This window comes from Panulirus ornatus, chromosome 55 (assembly GCF_036320965.1).
Source record: "Panulirus ornatus isolate Po-2019 chromosome 55, ASM3632096v1, whole genome shotgun sequence".
NCBI lineage: Eukaryota > Metazoa > Arthropoda > Malacostraca > Decapoda > Palinuridae > Panulirus > Panulirus ornatus.
In genome coordinates, this window is record NC_092278.1 from 38,805,789 (window position 1) to 38,828,146 (window position 22,358).

The window sequence follows — 22,358 nt, forward strand, 5'->3', positions numbered from 1 at the left end:
TTCTCACAAAACTGATAATTATCGAGAGTTCCTTCTCATCACTTAGATTATCTAACTATCTATGTACTGCCATGGGGTCACTGTGTATGCATGACATGCAGGTCAATGTAAGTATATTTTCTAATGGTGGTTTTGGGGTGATGAAAATCTTCTTCCTATGCCTTAATGAGAACAGAAGAGACCTATACAAGCTAATAGTAATAAAAATGAAGTCAGCTGGATATTTGAAAAGAGGCAGGAAAAGAACATTAATCTAGGTTGGATGCCATTCCTTATGAGGACATCAAAAATTGACGTCATCTACTGTTTGAGGATTGATATGCCTTCTAATAATTTCCTTACAATCACTTTACAAAGCTGTTCATATGTCATCAAATCAATTTTTACTCTTGAAGCTTGTAGAAATGTCTTCTTACTTCTTTAACTCACTGAAAGTTGGATAATCCACGGCCAATATCCTGTCCATGTCCTCTGTTTCCTTATTTCATGCACAATTTTTCAATGCCCTCCAAAGAGCTCTCTTTACACAAATTTGTGTTTGTGAGTGTGTGTGTGTGTGTGTGTGTGTGTGTGTGTGTGTGTGTGTGTGTGTGTGTGTGTGTGTGTGCGTGTGTGAACACTAGATTTAAGGTGAGTTTATCATTTGACTGAAAGATGCCACATTGTACAAACTAATTACTGTCTTTCCACTGCCCATAACTTACTCTATGTTTAATTCACTATTGATTCCTTAAATTCAACACACATCTTAGTCTAGTCATTTTGTCTGCACATTTTGGGATGTAAAGCAAAAATTTACTTTTCATTAACTCTAATTACATTCATGCATATGTTATTCAACCTCAGGTTATGAATTATGTTCAGGGATATCCTGCTGTCTGTTTCTAGCAAATGTTATTTACTGAAATCCTTAGTGTGTGTATCTTGCTCCATTAGACTTCTTCATTTCATGTAGCATGTGCAATCACTCCATCTTACCCATTAAATTCAGCTGACTGTCCTAAATCTGATTATACTATCAACAATAACAGTTCATAATCATAACCCCTACTATGTGAGCAACACATGATAGAATCAAAAGGAAGTAATCCCTGAAACAATAGTCAATAAGCCATATGGTTGACAACTAATATGTCATGGACATGAGAATGAAGTACGAGAAAAAATTATTCTATCAGGGTACGTAAGTACAATAATTTATGATACAAACTGGGCAATAGTAGTGATAGCCTGGAAAGTATCTATGCAAAGAGATACTAGTAAAAAAAGTATGTAAAGACCTGCTGTGACTGCTGTTTGTGAGGTTCATTACTGATAACAATACTGCTTAATAAGGAGCAGTAATCAGCAGTGCTAGACTGTTACACAATTCCTTAAGAGTACTTAACACAGGAAAATATGTTATATTAAGAACTATGTACTCTTGAAAAACGTCATCTATTTTCGTTTGTTTTAAGAAAATCTTACCATTCTGAGTTCACCAATACTCTAAACTTCCTACACCTTTATGATATGTTAAAGAAGAATTCTAACTTACTGAGGAAAGATTTGCTTCATAAGCTACTGCTAAAACCATCTGTCTATGACTGTAAGGTATAAAGTATGCCCAATGTTTGCAAAATAAGATTATAAATCAATGCTTACCATGAGGTAATACCTTAGCTTCAAAGTCCACTTTCAAAGCCATATCTAACCAGTTTGCAAAAGCATGTAGTAATAAGTTCTTCTGAGAAGCCATGTTTAGGAATAATGTATAACAGCTCATATAAACTTAGCTCATTGGAATACTTCAAACTCTGATGCACCAAACCAGTAGCAGAGCATAGTCTTAGCACAGCATGTTTCATCTGCTAAATGCATAAAAACTGGTAAAGAAAGGTCAGTTTCAAGAAGGCATTCAGTCACAATCACCTGACAACCCTCCACCAAAATTGTTGTGATGTGTGTCACAGATGGGTAGATTTTCTTGAGGGTAGCTGCCGCGAGACGCATGGCACCCCAGAAGTGGCACTCGCTGACCTCCTGCAGCAGCTTCTCCAGCCTCAACAACACTAAAACCTCATTCCAATTAATCTATGCTTTTGCTCAGTTAATAAAAAAAATTGCAGCTTCAACCCATCTAAGTATTCTATCCTACTGTATAAGGTCATTATCAAAAACAGTATATCCATAATAATTAATCTTAAATTAATAAATCATTTATGAACAAAAATCAAAAAGAAATTCCTTTGAAAATTAATGAAAATGACCTATCAAACATAGTGATAATACAAATACTGGCCCATGCATATGATGAATTACAAAACATAACTTCATAACGATTTTAAACATATGGACATGTGAAGTATAGTTTTCTCAGGATATATATATATATATCTAATTTTTTCTCAATAGTATGAGATGAATGAAATGATGAAAGATGCATATGTGGTAAAATATGCCTTATGATATGGAATATTAATATGATTGGTACCAATTTCTCTCAGATCTAAGGAGTGTTTTTTATTGAAAAATATTCACCATACCCCTATACATGAAGCCTAAAAAAGATAAAAAAAGCAGCAATCATGTGTTATTTCCTCATCTATTCAAGTACAAGTAAAGACTGCTTGTTTTATAATCAACCTACAGATGCACACATATGGAGTCTGATAGACCAACAACTAACTCTGAGTACACTCTAGTAAATAACAAAGACAACCTTGCCTGGCCCAGCATGAAGTCCAAATCTCATGGGTGGCAAGTGCACAACACAAAACCCTCCTCCACCAGAGTGTTCTTTAGCTGGTGTTATAAAAATGGTAGTATCCCTCTACTTCATACATCATAACACTGGTGCTTCTTAAGATTAAATTCGTTTTATCACAAACTAGATGATGGAGACATTCTACCTGTGTACATAGGAGATAAAACTCCATATCCAGAATCAAAGATCAAACTAGAGACTAGAATATCAAAGTGAAATAAATGCCCCCTCTGCATGTGTATGCAGTCATTTAACAATGTTATATTACTTGTTCTACCAACGTAATGAATTTAAAATTGTGCATTTATTTTGTTTATCATTGGCATTAGAGGATTGTGACAAATTTCTCTGTTCAACAAAATATGTTTTGTTCATTTCACACCTAATCACCATTTCCAGCTTTAGCCAGGTAATGCCATGAACAGCCTAGACAAAGGTCTCCTTTACTTACATGCACTCTCCAACTCTTATGTGAAATGCACCAAAACCAACACCATCATCCACAGCCAAGCCCTGAAGACCAACTATGCAGTTTCCCTTGACCACTTCATATGCCCTGGCTCAAGCCACTAGCAACATGTCACCTCCATATGCCAGATCACTAATTTACTCAATCCCATCCATGTCTATAAACCTCCTATTTTTTCATGCCTGACACTTCAAAACATCTTTTACTCCACTCTTCCATCTTATACTTGGTCTTTCTCTCCTACTGACTTGCTCTACTTCTGCTAAACAGATCCTCTTTGTCAATACCAAATAGCTTTCTCAATATGTCTCATACATTCAAGTACACCCTTGTCAGCTTTAAATCAGACTGCACAAATTACCACACCTCACTCCTACACTAACATTTCTTACATGATCAACTCTCCTCACATAAAACACCAATGGGTCTAGCACAGTATATTAAATATTTTCCGTAATAGAAAAACTCCTTACCATACACTCCTTAAAGCATCCAGGACCTTGCCTCCTCTCCCACCCTGATTACTTTCAGCTTCCATGGTTGCATTTACTGCCATATCCACTCCCAGGTACCAAAAGCACTCCACTTCCTCCAGGCCTTCCCTTTTCGGACTTGCACTGAACCCATCTTACCTCATCTCCTTGCTACACCTCATTACCTTACTTTTATTCAAATTAATGTTCAACTACCCTCTCTCACACATCACAAAATATCAAACAAAAGCTTCTGGAATTTCTCTAACAGATCTGCCACCAGAGAAATTTCATCTGCAAATAGCAACTAATGCCCCTCCCTCCCCCTAAAAAAAAACTCCAACATATTGAAGATCTTCCCCTATTTCCAAGAACCTCTCATTCACCTTCCTCAAGAAGATCAAATAGCCATGGTGACAACCCATACCTATGATGAAGACCCAACTCCACTTAGAATTCACCCTCCTCCCTTCCTATCTGCACACAAGCCTTATTCTCCGGATAAAACTCCTAGCTGTGTCTAGCAGTTTTCCTCCCACACCATACATAGTCCTCAAAACACATTGCACACTGCATCTGTGTCAACTATATCATAATCTTTGCAAAAGTACTACAATGTCACATGCACACCTTTAATGTGCAACAAATCAGCAAAGTTTTAATCTAATGCATTCATAGCTATGCTTACATACAATAGGTACCAAGCTATCAATTAGTATTACAGCTGACAAGATGAAATGCAACGTATGAAACTTTTAAAAAAAAATTCACTTATGACTGCCATTATATCACATGAAGAGTGACAACACATAAGAGACAAAAGTGCAGAGTTTCACTTTAATATACAGATAATCAGAGTTAAATATATAAACTTTGCACTGCCAATCAAGATAAATGCATGAAAACACCGAGATGGACAGATGAATGGCAGTCAGTCTCCATTTGCTTCACAGAGGAGGCATAATAAGTCCCTTTGAACATGGTATGATTAACATAAATCTATGAAGTCTCTACCCTAACCATCTCTAGCTTAAATGCAAAAACCATCTATTTCAATAATACAAGTCCTAATCTATGCAGCAAATCAATAGCACATTTAGAAATACTCTTCCATTTCAACAGTCTATCTATTTATCTATCTATATCTCTGATGCCAGTTCCCCCCACAAACTCCCATCAAAGGGTGGCCATGGCCGGAAGTCTCCACTTATCCCTGTCCTTACATGCCTCCCTCACATATACCATTCCACTCATTCTTCCTCTGTTTCATTCCCTCAAGTATTCCTCCACCCTAATTGTCACAGGTGGTATTCCACTCACACCAACCCCTTAAATTGTACTATCATACAATCTCCTTACAAACTCCCAAACTTGCTTTCAATTCACATGCCCAAACCACCTCAAAGTATTACGCTTCACCTATTCTACCACTACACAATTCATTCCCTTCACATTCCTTGCCATACCACATCCCTCAAATACCCTTTCATTTCCTTCTTCATTCCATCTAGTCACACCACATACTCTTTTCAAACAGCACATTTCCACAGCCTGGATTCTTGACCTTTGCGCCTCATTCCACGCCCATGTTTTGGCTGCATAGGTCAGGGTTGGGAGGACTATGCTGTCCCTTAATCCTCTCTTCACTTTCATACTAAAACTCTATATTGCATTATTCTATTAAGGGACCCAGTGACTCTTCTATCCTGTACTACTCTCTCCCTTATTTCTCCTTCTATATCACCACACTTACTCACGACAGCTCCCAGATACTTAAATTCCCTCATTTCTTCCAGTCTTTCTCCCCCCCATATCCAAAGCACAATTCAGCACACTTTCCTCTTTCACTCTATATGGTTTAACAAAATCTAAACTTTCACTCCATTTCCTTTCAAACACCATTACTTTACTTTTACTTGCATTTACCTTCCATCTCTTCTACTTGCTTAAATACACCATAAAAGACACACAAACTTCTGCAACTCCTCTTCACTCTCCAGAAACAACACAGTATCATCTGCAAACAGGCTTGCCACTAGCCACCATATCTCACTGCCACACTCCATCTTTGCACCCCTTTTCACTTGTTTTGCTTTTATCTCTCATAACTCCATTCAATATTTATATTTACATGAATTTATTACATTTAATCGCCATCTCCCGCGTCAGCAAGGTAGCGCAAGGAAACAGACAAGGAATGGCCCAACCCACCCACATACACATGTATATACATAAATGCCCACACATGAACATATACATACATATACATCTCAAAACATACATACATATACAGACACAAACATATATATATATATTTTTTTTTTCTTTTGCCGCTGTCTCCCGCGTTTGCGAGGTAGCGCAAGGAAACAGACAAAAGAAATGGCCCAACCCACCCCCATACACATGTATATACATATGTCCACACATGCAAATATACATACCTACACAGCTTTCCATGGTTTACCCCAGACGCTTCACATGCCCTGATTCAATCCACTGACAGCACGTCAACCCCTGTATACCACATCGATCCAATTCACTCTATTCCTTGCCCGCCTTTCACCCTCCTGCATGTTCAGGCCCCGATCACACAAAATCTTTTTCACTCCATCTTTCCACCTCCAATTTGGTCTCCCACTTCTCCTCGTTCCCTCCACCTCCGACACATATATCCTCTTGGTCAATCTTTCCTCACTCATTCTCTCCATGTGCCCAAACCATTTCAAAACACCCTCTTCTGCTCTCTCAACCACGCTCTTTTTATTTCCACACATCTCTCTTACCCTTATGTTACTTACTCGATCAAACCACCTCACACCACACATTGTCCTCAAACATCTCATTTCAAGCACATCCATCCTCCTGCGCACAACTCTATCCATAGACCACACCTCGCAACCATACAACATTGTTGGAACCACTATTCCTTCAAACATACCCATTTTTGCTTTCCAAGATAATGTTCCACACATTCTTCAAGGCTCCCAGAATTTTCGCCCCGTCCCCCACCCTATGATCCACTTCCGCTTCCATGGTTCCATCCGCTGTATATATATATATATATATATATATATATATATATATATATATATATACAAGGCAGCAGGTTTGGATGGTATTGCAGTGGAATTTATTAAAAAAGGGGGTGACTGTATTGTTGACTGGTTGGTAAGGTTATTTAATGTATGTATGACTCATGGTGAGGTGCCTGAGGATTGGCGGAATGCGTGCATAGTGCCATTGTAAAAAGGCAAAGGGGATAAGAGTGAGTGCTCAAATTACAGAGGTATAAGTTTGTTGAGTATTCCTGGTAAATTATATGGGAGGGTATTGATTGAGAGGGTGAAGGCATGTACAGAGCATCAGATTGGGGAAGAGCAGTGTGGTTTCAGAAGTGGTAGAGGATGTGTGGATCAGGTGTTTGCTTTGAAGAATGTATGTGAGAAATACTTAGAAAAGCAAATGGATTTGTATGTAGCATTTATGGATCTGGAGAAGGCATATGATAGAGTTGATAGAGATGCTCTGTGGAAGGTATTAAGAATATATGGTGTGGGAGGAAAGTTGTTAGAAGCAGTGAAAAGTTTTTATCGAGGATGTAAGGCATGTGTACGTGTAGGAAGAGAGGAAAGTGATTGGTTCTCAGTGAATGTAGGTTTGCGGCAGGGGTGTGTGATGTCTCCATGGTTGTTTAATTTGTTTATGGATGGGGTTGTTAGGGAGGTGAATGCAAGAGTTTTGGAAAGAGGGGCAAGTATGAAGTCTGTTAGGGATGAGAGAGCTTGGGAAGTGAGTCAGTTGTTGTTCGCTGATGATACAGCGCTGGTGGCTGATTCACGTGAGAAACTGCAGAAGCTGGTGACTGAGTTTGGTAAAGTGTGTGGAAGAAGAAAGTTAAGAGTAAATGTGAATAAGAGCAAGGTTATTAGGTACAGTAGGGTTGAGGGTCAAGTCAATTGGGAGGTGAGTTTGAATGGAGAAAAACTGGAGGAAGTGAAGTGTTTTAGATATCTGGGAGCGGATCTGGCAGCGGATGGAACCATGGAAGCGGAAGTGGATCATAGGGTGGGGGAGGGGGCGAAAATTCTGGGAGCCTTGAAGAATGTGTGGAAGTCGAGAACATTATCTCGGAAAGCAAAAATGGGTATGTTTGAAGGAATAGTGGTTCCAACAATGTTGTATGGTTGCGAGGCGTGGGCTATGGATAGAGTTGTGCGCAGGAGGATGGATGTGCTGGAAATGAGATGTTTGAGGACAATGTGTGGTGTGAGGTGTTTTGATCGAGTGAGTAACGTAAGGGTAAGAGAGATGTGTGGAAATAAAAAGAGTGTGGTTGAGAGAGCAGAAGAGGGTGTTTTGAAGTGGTTTGGGCACATGGAGAGGATGAGTGAGGAAAGGTTGACCAAGAGGATATATGTGTCGGAGGTGGAGGGAACAAGGAGAAGAGGGAGACCAAATTGGAGGTGGAAAGATGGAGTGAAAAAGATTTTGAGTGATCGGGGCCTGAACATGCAGGAGGGTGAAAGGAGGGCAAGGAATAGAGTGAATTGGAGCGATGTGGTATACCGGGGTTGACGTGCTGTCAGTGGATTGAATCAAGGCATGTGAAGCGTCTGGGGTAAGCCATGGAAAGCTGTGTAGGTATGTATATTTGCGTGTGTGGACGTATGTATATACATGTGTATGGGGGGGTTGGGCCATTTCTTTCGTCTGTTTCCTTGCGCTACCTCGCAAACGCGGGAGACAGCGACAAAGTATAATAATAATAATAATGATATATATATACACACACATGTACATATTCATGATTGCTGCTTTCATCCTTTCCCGTTGTCACCCCATCACACATGAAACAGCATCCAACCCCCGCTCCAGCAAGGTAGAGCCAGTAAAAGACAAAAAAGGCCACATTCATTCACACTCAGTCTCTAGCTGTCATGTGTATTGCATTGAAAACACAGCTCCCTTTCCACATCCAGGCCCCACAGACCTTTCGATAGTTTGCCCCAAACGCTTCTCATGCCCTGGTTCAATCTGTTGACAGCACGTCGACCCAGTATACCACATTGTTCTAATTCACTCTATTCCTTGCACGCCTTTCACCCTCCTGTATGTGCAGGCCCCAATCACTCAAAATGTCTTTCACTCCATCCTTCCACCTCCAACTTGGTCTCCTGCTTCTCCTCATTCCCTCCACCTCTGACACATATATCCTCTTTGACGATCTTTCCTCACTCATTCTCTCCATGTGTCCAAACCATTTCAACACACCCTCTTCTGCTCTCTCAGCCACACTCTTTTTATTACCACACATCTCTCCATTCATATATATATATATATATTTTTTTCTTTCAAACTATTCGCCATTTCCCGCGTTGGCGAGGTAGCGATAAGAACAGAGAACTGGGCCTTTTAGGGAATATCCTCACCTGGGCCCCTTCTCTGTTCCTTCTTTTGGAAAATTAAAAAAGAAAAAGAAAAAAAAAAAAAAAAAAAAAAAACAAGAGAGGATTTCCAGCCCCCCGCTCCCTCCCCTTTTAGTCGCCTTTTACGACACGCAGGGAATACGTGGGAAGTACTCTTTCTCCCCTATCCCCAGGGATATATATATATATATATATATATATATATATATATATATATATATATATATATATATATATATATATATATATATATCTTATATTTATATTTATTTTGCTTTGTTGCTATCTCCTGCGTTTGTGAGGTAGCGCAAGGAAACAGATGAAAGAAATGGCCCAACCCACCCCCATACACATGTATATACATACACATCCACACACGCAAATATACATACCTATACATCTCAATGTACACATATATATACACACACAGACACATACATATATACCCATGCACACAATTCACACTGTCTGCCTTTATTCATTCCCATCGCCACCTCACCACACATGGAATACCATCCCCCTCCCCCCTCATGTGTGCGAGGTAGCACTAGGAAAAGACAACAAAGGTCCCACTGATGTGCTCTCAATGGATTGAACCAGGGCATGTGAAGCGTCTGGGGTAAACCATGGAAAGTTCTGTGGGGCCTGGATGTGGAAAGGGAGCTGTGGTTTCGGTGCATTATTACATGACAGCTAGAGACTAAGTGTGAACGAATGGGGCCTCTGCTGTCTTTTCCTAGAGCTACCCTGCACACATGAGGGGGGAGGGGGTTGTTATTCCATGTGTGGCGGGGTGGCGATGGGAATGAATAAAGGCAGACAGTGTGTATTGTGTGCATGTGTATATATGTATGTGTCTGTGTGCGTATATATATGTGTATATTGAGATGTATGGGTATGTATATTTGCGTGTGTGGACGTGTATGTATATACATATGTATGGGGGTGGGTTGGGCCATTTCTTTCGTCTGTTCCCTTGTGCTACCTCGCAAACGCGGGAGACATCGACAAGCAAAATAAATAAAATAAATATTTTCCTATTTCACAAAAATGATTTCTCTATAATATCACATGCACCAAACAGTGAATCCTATCTCAACATTCATCACACTATAAGTTTTGTTGGGCCTGGATGTGGAAAAGGAGCTGTGATTTCAGTGCATTATACATGACAGCTAGAGACTGAGTGTGAACGAATGTGGCCTTTGTTGTCTTTTTCTAGCGCTACCTCACGCGCGTGAGGGGAGGGGTTGTCATTTCATGTGTGGCGGGGTGGCAACGGGAATGAATAAAGGCAGCAAGTATGAATTATATACATGTGTATATATGTATATGTCTGTGTATGTAAATATAAGTATACATTGAAATGTATAGGTATGTATATGTGACTGTGTGGACATGTATGTACATACATGTGTATGTGGGTGGGTTGGGCCATTCTTTCACCTGTTTCCTTGTGCTACCTTGCTAACGCGGGAGACAGCAACAAAGTATAATAAATAAATGAAATAAAGAAGTTTTTTGAGATATGTATACTGCTAGCATGTAAATATTCACAAAATTTATAGATTTGTGATGCTGTTTTATGTAGAACAAGCATTCTTTCTTTATTTATAGATTCGTGACGCTGCTTAACGTAGTACAAGCATTCTACAAATCCATAAAAAGTTAATGAATCCTGCAACAGTGCACTGAAAGATTGGGGCCAATTTTCACTTAGACTCGTTCATCCTCTATTTTTTCTACATTTCTGCCTTTTGGTAAAATTCTTTTCATAATAATACTTTTAGAAGATATGAATGCGAAATAATCAAATCTTATGCATACTCCACCCACTTTTTCTTTGACATGTCTTCACTGTTAAACCTCAAGCTTATTTCAGCAGTGCTCCCTATATCATTTACCTCAGCAGTATAACAGCATATGCTCTAGGTAAATATCTACAAGTAAAACAAGAGTCTATAATTTCCTGCATTAGTGAGGTAGTGCCAAGAAACAGAACAAAGGCCACATCTGCTTACATTCATTCCCTAGCTATTCACAATCAAGCCCCACAGACCTTTCCATGGTTTACCTCAGATGCTTCACATGCTCTGGTTCAGTCTATTGACAAGTCAACCCCAGTGTACAACATCGTTCCAATTCATTTGATCCTGTGCACACCTTTCACCTTCCTGTATGTTCAGACCCCGATTGCTTAAAATCTTTTTTCACTACATCCTTCAGTCTCCAATTTGGTCTTACCATTTTCCTTGTTTCCTCCATTTTTGACACATATATCCTTTTTGTCAACCTTTTCTCACTCATTCTTTCCAAGTCTGAACCATTTCAGCAAATCCTTGTCTGCTCTCTCAATCAAATTCTTTTTATCACCACCCATCACTCTTACCCTTTCATTACTTACTTGATCAAACCACTTCACACCACAAATTGTCCTTAAACATTCCATTTCTAACACATCCAGGCCCCTCCACAGAGCCTTAGTTATAGCTCAAATAATTTTGATGGATTTGTATGTAGCATTTATGGATCTGGAGAAGGCATATGATAGAGTTGATAGAGATGCTCTGCGGAAGGTATTAAGAATATATGGTGTGGGAGGCAAGTTGTTAGAAGCAGTGAAAAGTTTTTATCGAGGATGTAAGGCATGTGTACATGTAGGAAGAGAGGAAAGTCATTGGTTCTCAGTGAATGTAGGTTTGCGGCAGGGGTGTGTGATGTCTCCATGGTTGTTTAATTTGTTTATGGATGGGGTTGTTAGGGAGGTGAATGCAAAAGTTTTGGAAAGAGGGGCAAGTATGAAGTCTGTTGTGGATGAGAGAGCTTGGGAAGTGAGTCAGTTGTTGTTCGTTGATGATACAGCGCTGGTGGCTGATTCATGTGAGAAACTGCAGAAGCTGGTGACTGAGTTTGGTAAAGTGTGTGAAAGAAGAAAGTTAAGAGTAAATGTGAATAAGAGCAAGGTTATTAGGTACAGTAGGGTTGAGGGTCAAGTCAATTGGGAGGTAAGTTTGAATGGAGAAAAACTGGAGGAAGTAAAGTGTTTTAGATATCTGGGAGTGGATCTGGCAGCGGATGGAACCATGGAAGCGGAAGTGACTCATAGGGTGGGGGAGGGGGCGAAAATCCTCGGAGCCTTGAAGAATGTGTGGAAGTCGAGAACATTATCTCGGAAAGCAAAAATGGGTATGTTTGAAGGAATAGTGATTCCAACAATGTTGTATGGTTGTGAGGTGTGGGCTATGGATAGAGTTGTGCGCAGGAGGGTGGATGTGCTGGAAATGAGATGTCTGAGGACAATGTGTGGTGTGAGGTGGTTTGGTCGAGTAATTAATGTAAGGGTAAGAGAGATGTGTGGAAATAAAAAGAGCGTGGTTGAGAGAGCAGAAGAGGGTGTTTTGAAATGGTTTGGGCACATGGAGAGAATGAATGAGGAAAGATTGACCAAGAGGATATATGTGTCGGAGGTGGAGGGAACGAGAAGTGGGAGACCAAATTGGAGGTGGAAAGATGGAGTGAAAAATATTTTGAGTGATCGGGGCCTGAACATGCAGGAGGGTGAAAGGCGGGCAAGGAATAGAGTGAGTTGGATCGATGTGGTATACCGGGGTTGACGTGCTGTCAGTGGATTGAATCAGGGCATGTGAAGCGTCTGGGGTAAACCATGGAAAGTTGTGTGGGGCCTGGATGTGGAAAGGGAGCTGTGGTTTCGGGCATTATTGCATGACAGCTAGAGACTGAGCGTGAATGAATGGGGCCTTTGTTGTCTTTTCCTAGCACTACCTCGCACACATGAGGGGGGAGGGGGATGGTATTCCATGTGTGGCGAGGTGGTGATGGGAATGAATAAAGGCAGACAGTGTGAATTGTGTGCATGGGTATATATGTATGTGTCTGTGTGTGTATATATATGTGTAATTGATATGTATAGGTATGTATATTTGCGTGTGTGGACGTGTATGTATATACATGTGTATGGGGGTGGGTTGGGCCATTTCTTTCGTCTGTTTCCTTGCGCTACCTCGCAAATGCGGGAGACAGCGACAAAGCAAAATAAATAAATATAAATTTTGAGGGGACTACTATTCCTTCAAACATACCAATTTTGCCTCCCCAGATAATGTTCTCTTTCCACACATTCTTCAATGCTCCCGGGACCTTTTGCACCTTCCCCCACCCAATGACTTAATTCTGCTTCCATGGTTCTATTTGCTGCGATGTCCACTCACAGATACCTAAAACACTTCACTTCTGCTAATTTTTCTCCATTCAAACTTATATTCCAACAACAATTCTTGCTAAGTAATTTCCGGTACTTCACACACACATAAGGCCATGAACATACTTTTTCTTGACTATCTTTTGATGACAGTACCATAGACATTCTTCACTAATCTGTTATGTCATAAATCCTGCATGACCACACCATCATCAATGTACCTCTCTAGCAATTCCTTCTAACAAAATGATATTTGTGTATCATCCTTCTTTTCTCTATTCTAATATAAAGTGTCCTACACAGGTTACTAATTTTTACTGATCTAATTCCTACAAAGAACCTATGTAAACTATGGTTCCATATTCATACCTTAGAAATGAGACACGTACCCCATCTTGAATTATTTGCATACACTATATTCTAGATCTTTCCATGTACCAGATTTCACTAAGCATCTTCAGATCTACAGCTATCTTTCCCATCACTAACCTTCTTGATTATCACTCCTGAATACCTAAAATTACTAAAAAAAAATTCGTATTTCAAACATCATGCAGTAAACTTTGCCCATACCTTCTAAAACATGAAATTAGCTATTACTGGCAGCAAGGAAGTGACCAACAGTTCAATGCAACACTTCCTCTAATTAAGCTAACAAAGCAGCATCATTTATGCATTATGCATCTATGTACATCTGGGCACATTAGGAAAAGCCACCAATTTCTCCCAAAACAACATAGCCATCAAGAGATATCATTCTAGATGCTGCTGCACCTTCCAATGACTCATCAGGCCTAAGGAGCTTCCACTGCACTTATAGCTAAGGAAGAAGGCAAAAGGGGAAAATGTGTATACAGTGCACATGGATTTACAAAATGAATTAACCCTTAACATTCACAAACAAAGATCTCGGCTAAGTGATAAACTTCCACAAATGAAGATCTTCACCAAAATTTTAAGGTTATGTTCTTGGTCAGGCTGGAGATGGGAGAGTGTATGGGTAGTAAATGCTTCCAAAGGACAATCAGTTGCAGTTACCCCAGATACCATGGTGCAGGGAAATACACAATTTGTGTTGATATTACCACATTTGCAATTATTGCTGATGCCTATAACATACATACACAAAAGTTACTGATAAGGTTACTATTAATGTATTTTCATAAATCATTTTGCTTATGAATGAATAAAAGCAATATAACAATCATTCTAACAATATGTAAGGAAGAAAAAAGGAAATATCAAGACAAACAAAAGCAACGCTATCTGTTCTTATCGCTCAAAGCACTGTACTAGTAAGCCCTTCATGAAAATTACAATGCTAAATTTACTTTTATGCTGCTTATTCATCAATCTGTAGGGATAAGAACAACTGTAAGGGCAAACAAAAAACATTGAAAATTTACGTTAGGAAACTGTGGATGTTACAGGATTAAATGTTGTACACTCTCCATTAACTTCATTAATTGGGTTAAGATAACTTATGCCACTGATAAAATCTTCCTACAGCACATGTGGAAAAAAGATTCAATATCTATGGGTGATTTGAAGGCCTCAAGAACTTACTGTACTGAATGAACAACGGATTAAACTAGTAACTTTTCGTGATGAGGAACAAAGGTATTATAAAATACTAAGTACTGCCTCAGCTTCATCAATCTTTCCCTTGAGTCTGCCACTGGTTGTTTGAATTTAGCAATTTTCCGTTCATATACACTTCTAGTTCACACATGAATACTTCCATTACTCTAGAAGATTTCTTTTGTAAACACTCCCAAACTACTAAAAGTGATGCTTTTGATGCAATCATCTACTTTTTTTCATACTTGATCACTATTTCCTAAATTAGCAAGGTAGTGTCAGCAAACAGATGAAGAAAGACACATCCACTCACATACACACACAGACACACACAAACAACACACACACACACACACACACACACACACACGCACACACATGGAAACATGGAAGCGGAAGTGGATCATAGGGTGGGGGAGGGGGCGAAAATTCTGGGAGCCTTGAAGAATGTGTGGAAGTCGAGAACATTATCTCGGAAAGCAAAAATGGGTATGTTTGAAGGAATAGTGGTTCCAACAATGTTGTATGGTTGCGAGGCGTGGACTATGGATAGAGTTGTGCGCAGGAGGATGGATGTGCTGGAAATGAGATGTTTGAGGACAATGTGTGGTGTGAGGTGGTTTGATCGAGTAAGTAACATATATATTATCCCTGGGGATAGGGGAGAAAGAATACTTCCCACGTGTTCCCTGCGTGTCGTAGAAGGCGACTAAAAGGGGAGGGAGCGGGGGGCTGGAAATCCTCCCCTCTCATTTTTTTTTTTTTTTTTTTTTTTTTTTTTTTTTTTTTGGATCATCAGCATGGGATCATCAGCTAACAACAACTGACTCACTTCCCAAGCCCTCTCATCCACAACAGATTGCATACTTGCCCTCTCTCCAAAACCCTTGCATTCACCTCCCTAACAACCTCATCCATAAACAAATTAAACATCCATGGAGATATCACACACCCCTGCCATAAACTGACATTCACTGGGAACAAATCACTTTCCTCTCTTCCTAAAAGTACACATGCCTTACATCCTCGATAAAATCTTTTCACTGCTTCTAGCAACTTACCTCCCATACCATATACTCTTAATACCTTCCATAAAGCATCTCTATCAACTCTATCATATGCCTTCTCCAGGCATTAACATTTGTAGTATCAGTCTCTAACTCTCTAAAACTTGTTCTGTTCTTAAACTGATATTCAGTATACAACAACATGAGTCAATATGAATTTAGAATAAAAGCAAAATATATATATATATATATATATATATATATATATATATATATATATATATATATATATATATATGGATGTGCTGGAAATGAGATGTTTGAGGACAATGTGTGTTGTGAGGTGGTTTGATCGAGTGAGTAACGTAAGGGTAAGAGAGATGTGTGGAAATAAAAAGAGCGTGGTTGAGAGAGCAGAAGAGGGTGTTTTGAAGTGGTTTGGGCACATGGAGAGGATGAGTGAGGAAAGATTGACCAAGAGGATATATGTGTCGGAGGTGGAGGGAGCAAGGAGAAGAGGGAGACCAAATTGGAGGTAGAAAGATGGAGTGAAAAAGATTTTGTGTGATCGGGGCCTGAACATGCAGGAGGGTGAAAGGAGGGCAAGGAATAGAGTGAATTGGAGCGATGTGGTATACCGGGGTTGACGTGCTGTCAGTGGATTGAAGCAGGGCATGTGAAGCGTCTGGGGTAAACCATGGAAAGCTGTGTAGGTATGTATATTTGCGTGTGTGGACGTATGTATATACATGTGTATGGGGGGGGGGTTGGGCCATTTCTTTCGTCTGTTTCCTTGCGCTACCTCGCAAACGCGGGAGACAGCGACAAAGTATTAAAAAAAAAAAAAAAAAAAAAAAATATATATACATATTTTTCATACTATTCGCCATTTCCCGCGATAGCGAGGTAGCGTTAAGAACAGAGGACTGGGCCTTTGAGGGAATACCCTCACCTGGCCCCCTTCTCTGTTCCTTCTTTTGGAAAATTAAAGAAAAAAAAAAAAAAAACGAGAGGGGAGGATTTCCAGCCCCCCGCTCCCTTCCCTTTTAGTTGCCTCCTACGACACGCGGGGAATAGGTGGGAAGTATTCTTTCTCCCCTATATATATATATATTTTCCTATCAATAATACAACCAACCTGAATTCCCATCCACTTGGAAATTTGGGCCCTCCCGCCTTAGAAGAATTCCCAGCAACTGAGTCTGACCATGTAGAGTTGACACCGATCTAAGTACAGTCAGAATTTCTGCAGTTGGTTGCAATGCCATATCCTGAGGAATCAGAAAAAATATCATAAAGACAACTTTCATTAATTTCTCATCTATAACCTTGAATCTCAAGCTTTGTAGTGTAACTTATGCTCACAACTGCTCTTTTAGGCCTTATACTGCATGATATTCAGCAATGAAATTATACAGATCATTCAAACCACAGGCCTACAGCCTCAGTGAAAAAAATACTGGTTTTGAAGGATGAAAAACATTCTTTACTCTATGCAGAACTCTATAAGCTTCTATGACAACACTTGTTCAGTGAGAGGTTACAACAGTTTTACCCCTCAAAAATGAAGTACAGGACCACTTCGCTAATTTGTCATCCACTAGGGCACCATTCTAACAGGATTACCAAATAATGCCAATCTATTTCAAAATCTAATATTTTTTCATAATTCATATTCACCAATTCATGAAAACTTTGTGATCATATATCTCACAAAGTGGTTCCAAATACATGAGAAAAAAACAAAATAACGTATAGTAATATACAACTTTCCATGATGCAGACTGCAGTAATGATTTGTAGTATGAGGACCAGATCCAGGGTAGACCTGGAGCTAAACATCAATGGTTATAAATTTCAAATTTCTTAATTCATACTATTATTATTTCATATTTCATTATACTTTGTTGCTGTCTCCCACATTAGTGAGGTAGCGCAAGCAAACAGATGAGAGAATGGCCCAACCCACCCACATACACATGTAGATGCATACACGCACGCACAAAAACATACCTATACATTTCAACGTTTACATACATATACATACATAGACATATACATATATATTTATATTTTATCTATTATTTATTTTGCTTTGTCGCTGTCTCCCGCGTTAGCGAGGCAGCGCAAGGAAACAAACGAAAGAATGGCCCAGCCCACCCACATTTATTTATTTTTATTTATTTTGCTTTGTCGCTGTCTCCCGCATTTGCGAGGTAGCGAGCCCACCCACATACACATGTATATACATACATGTCCACACACGCAAATATACATACCTATACATCTCAATGTATACATATATATACACACACAGATATATACATATATACACATGTACATAATTCATACTGTCTGCCTATATTTGTTCCCATCGCCACCCCGCCACACATGAAATAACAACCCCCTCCCCCCTCATGTGTGCGAGGTAGCACTAGGAAACGACAACAAAGGCCACATTCGTTCACACTCAGACTCTAGGTGTCATGTAATAATGCACCGAAACCACAGCTCCCTTTCCACATCCAGGCCCCACACAACTTTCCATGGTTTACCCCAGATGCTTCATATGCCCTGGTTCAAGCCATTAACAGCACGTCGAACCCAGTATACCACATCGTTCCAATTCACTCTATTCCTTGCACGCCTTTTACCCTCCTGCATGTTCAGGCCCCGATCACTCAAAATCTTTTTCACTCCATCTTTCCACCTCCAATTTGGTCTCCCACTTCTCCTCGTTCCCTCCACCTCTGACACACAGATATCCTCTTGGTCAATCTTTCCTCACTCATTCTCCCTCAAAGGTCCAGTCCTCTGTTCTTAACACTACCTTGATAACGCGGGAAATGGCGAATAGTATGAATAATAAATATGTATATGTATGTATATGTGGATATATGTGTCAGAGATGGAGGGAACAACCAGAAGTGGGAGACCATAGAGGTGGAAAGATGGAGTGAAAAAGATTTTGAGCAATCAGGGCCTGAATATGCAGGAGGGTGAAAGGCATGCAAGGAATAGAGTGAATTGGAATGATGTAGTGTACCGGGGTCAACATGCTGTCAGTGGATTGAACCAGGGCAAGGGAAGCGTCTGGCATAAACCATGGAAAGTTTTGTGGGGCATGGATGTGGAAAGGGAGCTGTGGTTTCGGTGCATTACACATGACAGCTAGAGACTGAGTGTGAACAAATGTGGCCTTTGTTGTCTTTTCCTAGCGCTACTTCGTGCGCATGCGGGAGGAGGGGATGTCATTTCGTGTGGCGGGGTGGTGACGGAAATATACATGTGTATATATGTATATGTCTGTGTATGAATATATATGTATGCGTTGAAATGTATAGGTATGTACATGGGCATGTGTGGACATGTATGTATATACATGTGTATGTGGGTGCGTTGGGCCATTTTTTCATTTTTTCCTCACCTGGCTCCCTTCTCTGTTCCTTCTTTTGGAAAATTAAAAAAAACTGAGAGGGGAGGATTTCCAGCCCCCCGCTCCCTTCCCTTTTAGTCGCCTTCTACGACACGCAGGGAATATGTGGGAAGTATTCTTTCTCCCCTATCCCCAGGAAATACACATATACATATACATATAAATATACATATACATATATTCATTTATTCATTCATTGTACTTTGTCGCTGTCTCCCACATTAGCAAGGTAGCACAAGGAAACAGAAGAAAGAATTGCCCAACCCACCCACATACACATGTATATACATACATGTCCACACATGCACATATACATACCTATACATCTCAATGTATACATATATATACACACACAGATATATACATATATACACATGTACATAATTCATACTGTCTGCCCTCATTCATTCCCGTCACCACCCCACCACACATGAAATGACAACCCCCTCCCCCTGCATGTGTGCGAGGTAGCACTAGGAAAAGACAATAAAGGCCACATTCATTCACACTCAGTCTTAGCTGTCATGTATAATGCACCGAAACCATAGCTCCCTTTCAACATCCAGGCCCCACAAAACTTCCCATGGTTTACTCCAGACGCTTCACATGCCCTGGTTGAATCCATTGACAGCACGTCGAACCCGGTATACCACATCGTTCCAATTCACTCTATTCCTTGTATGCCTTTCACCCTCCTGCATGTTCAGAGCTCGATCACTCAAAATCTTTTTCATTCCATCTTTCCACCTCCAATTTGGTCTCCCACTTCTCCTTGTTCTCTCCACCTGTGACACATATATCCTCTTTGTCTATCTCTCCATGTGACCAAACCATTTCAAAACACCCTCTTCTGCTCTCTCAACCACACTCTATTACCACACATCTCTCTTACCCTTTCATTACTTACTCAATCAAACCACCTCACACCCCATATAGTCCTCAAACATCTCATTTCCAGCACATCCACCCTCCTCCACATAACTCTATCTATAGCCCACGCCTCACATCCATATAATATTGTTGGAACCACTATTCCTTCAAACATACCCACTTTTGCTTTCCAAGATAACATTCTCGACTTCCACACATTCTTCAACACTCCCAGAACTTTCGCCCCCTCCCCCACCGCATGATTCACTTCCATTTCCATGGTTCCATCTGCCGCCAAATCCACTCCCACACCTTGCACACATGAGGGGAGGGGGTTGTTATTTCATGTGTGGCGAGGTGGCGATGGGAATGAATAAAGGCAGACAGTATGAATTATGTACATGTGTATATATGTATATGTCTGTGGGTGTATATATAAGTATACGTTGAGATGTATAGGTATGTATATTTGTGTGTGTGGACATGTATGTATACACATGTGTATGTGGGTGGGTTGGGCGCTTCTTTCATCTGTTTCCTTGCGCTACCTTGCTAACACGGGAGACAGCGACAAAGCAAAATAAATAAAGAAATATAAGTATTTTCCAAAAGAAGGAACAGAGAATTGGGCCAGGTGAGGGTAGTCCCTCAAAGGCCCAGTCATCTGTTCTTAACGCTACCTCGCTAATGCGGGAAATGGCGAATAGTTTGAAAGTAGTTTGAAAGATGTATATGTCTGTGTATGCATATGTATGTATACATTGAAATTTATAGGTATGTATATGTACATGTGTGGGCATTTATGTATACATGTGTATGTGGGTGGGTTGGGCCATTCTTTTGTCTGTTTCCTTGCGCTACCTCGCTAACGTGGGAGACATACACATTCTTCACTGCTCCTAGAACCTTCACCCCCTCCTCCTCCCAGTGACTCACTTCTTCTTCCATGGTTCCATTTGCTGCTAAGTCCACTCCTAGAAATCTAAAATACTTCATTTTCTCCAATTTTCCTCCACTCAAACTTACATTCCAACTAACATGTCCCTCAACCCTGCTGAACCTAATAATCTTGCTCTTTTTCACATCTACTCTCAACTTTCTCCTTTCACACACTTTTCCAAACTCAGTCGCCAAATTCTGCAGTTTCTCACTCGAATCAGCTACCAGTGCTGTATTATCAGCAAACAACAACTGACTTCCCTGGCCCTCTCATCCCCAACAGTCTGCACATTTGCCCCTTTCTGCAACACTCTTGCATTTACCTCTGTAACCACCCCTTCCATAAATGAATTAAACAACCACGGGGACATCACATAGCCCTGCTTCAGACTGACCTTCACTGGGAATTAATCACTCTCCTCTCTTCCGATTCATACACATGCCTTACATTCTTGATAAAAACTTCTCACTGCTTCTAGCAGCTTACCTCTCACACCACATACTCTTAAGACCTTCCACAAAGCATCTTTATCAACCCTATCATATGCCTTCTTCAGATCCATAAATGCCACATACAAATCCATCTGTTTTTCTCTTCAGATCCATAAATGCCACATACAAATCCATCTGTTTTTCTAAGCATTCCTCACACACATTCTTCAAAGCAAACACCTGATCCACACACCTACCATTTCTGAAACCACATTGCTCCACCCCAGGCTGATGCTCTGTACATGCCTTCACACTCTCAATCAATACCCTCCCATAATATCTTCCAGGAATACTCAACAAAATTATCCCTCTATAGTTTGAAGACTCATCTTGATCCCCTTTGCCTTTGTACAATGGCACTATGCAGGCATTTTTTTAATTCATATTTCTATGAAACACTACATTTTCTTCTTCCCCTGAAGCAATTTGCTTAAAGCTACTAAAAAGGTAAGTACACTTTGGACTTTTTACTTTTATAATGTAAATGTAAATATGCACCTGGGCATGAGAAGAAAGATCATGAGAGGCACACGTTTTGGGCGCAGCTGAATGAGTGTGTTAGTAATTTTGATGCAAGAGACCAGGTAATAGTGATCGGTGATCTGAATGCAAAGATGAGTAATGTGGCAGTTGAGGGAATAATTGGTGTACATGGGGTGTTCAGTGTTGTAAATGGAAATGGTGAAGAGCCTGTAGATTT

At 40.2% G+C, this 22,358-nt stretch overlaps 1 protein-coding gene across 4 annotated transcripts in view; it reads right to left on the reverse strand.

Moving 5' to 3' along the window:
* Positions 1-22,358, reverse strand: part of LOC139765716 (probable phosphorylase b kinase regulatory subunit beta) — a 217,915-nt gene that overhangs the window by 61,115 nt on the left and 134,442 nt on the right. For 3 of the 4 annotated variants that reach the window (XM_071693507.1, XM_071693508.1, XM_071693510.1), the window contains one exon: positions 17,060-17,192. In XM_071693507.1, coding sequence (XP_071549608.1) covers positions 17,060-17,192 — 133 coding nt within the window. Of the gene's footprint in view, positions 1-1,911; positions 2,052-17,059; positions 17,193-22,358 lie in introns of all 4 variants that reach the window. The other variant, XM_071693511.1, reaches the window with a different exon arrangement.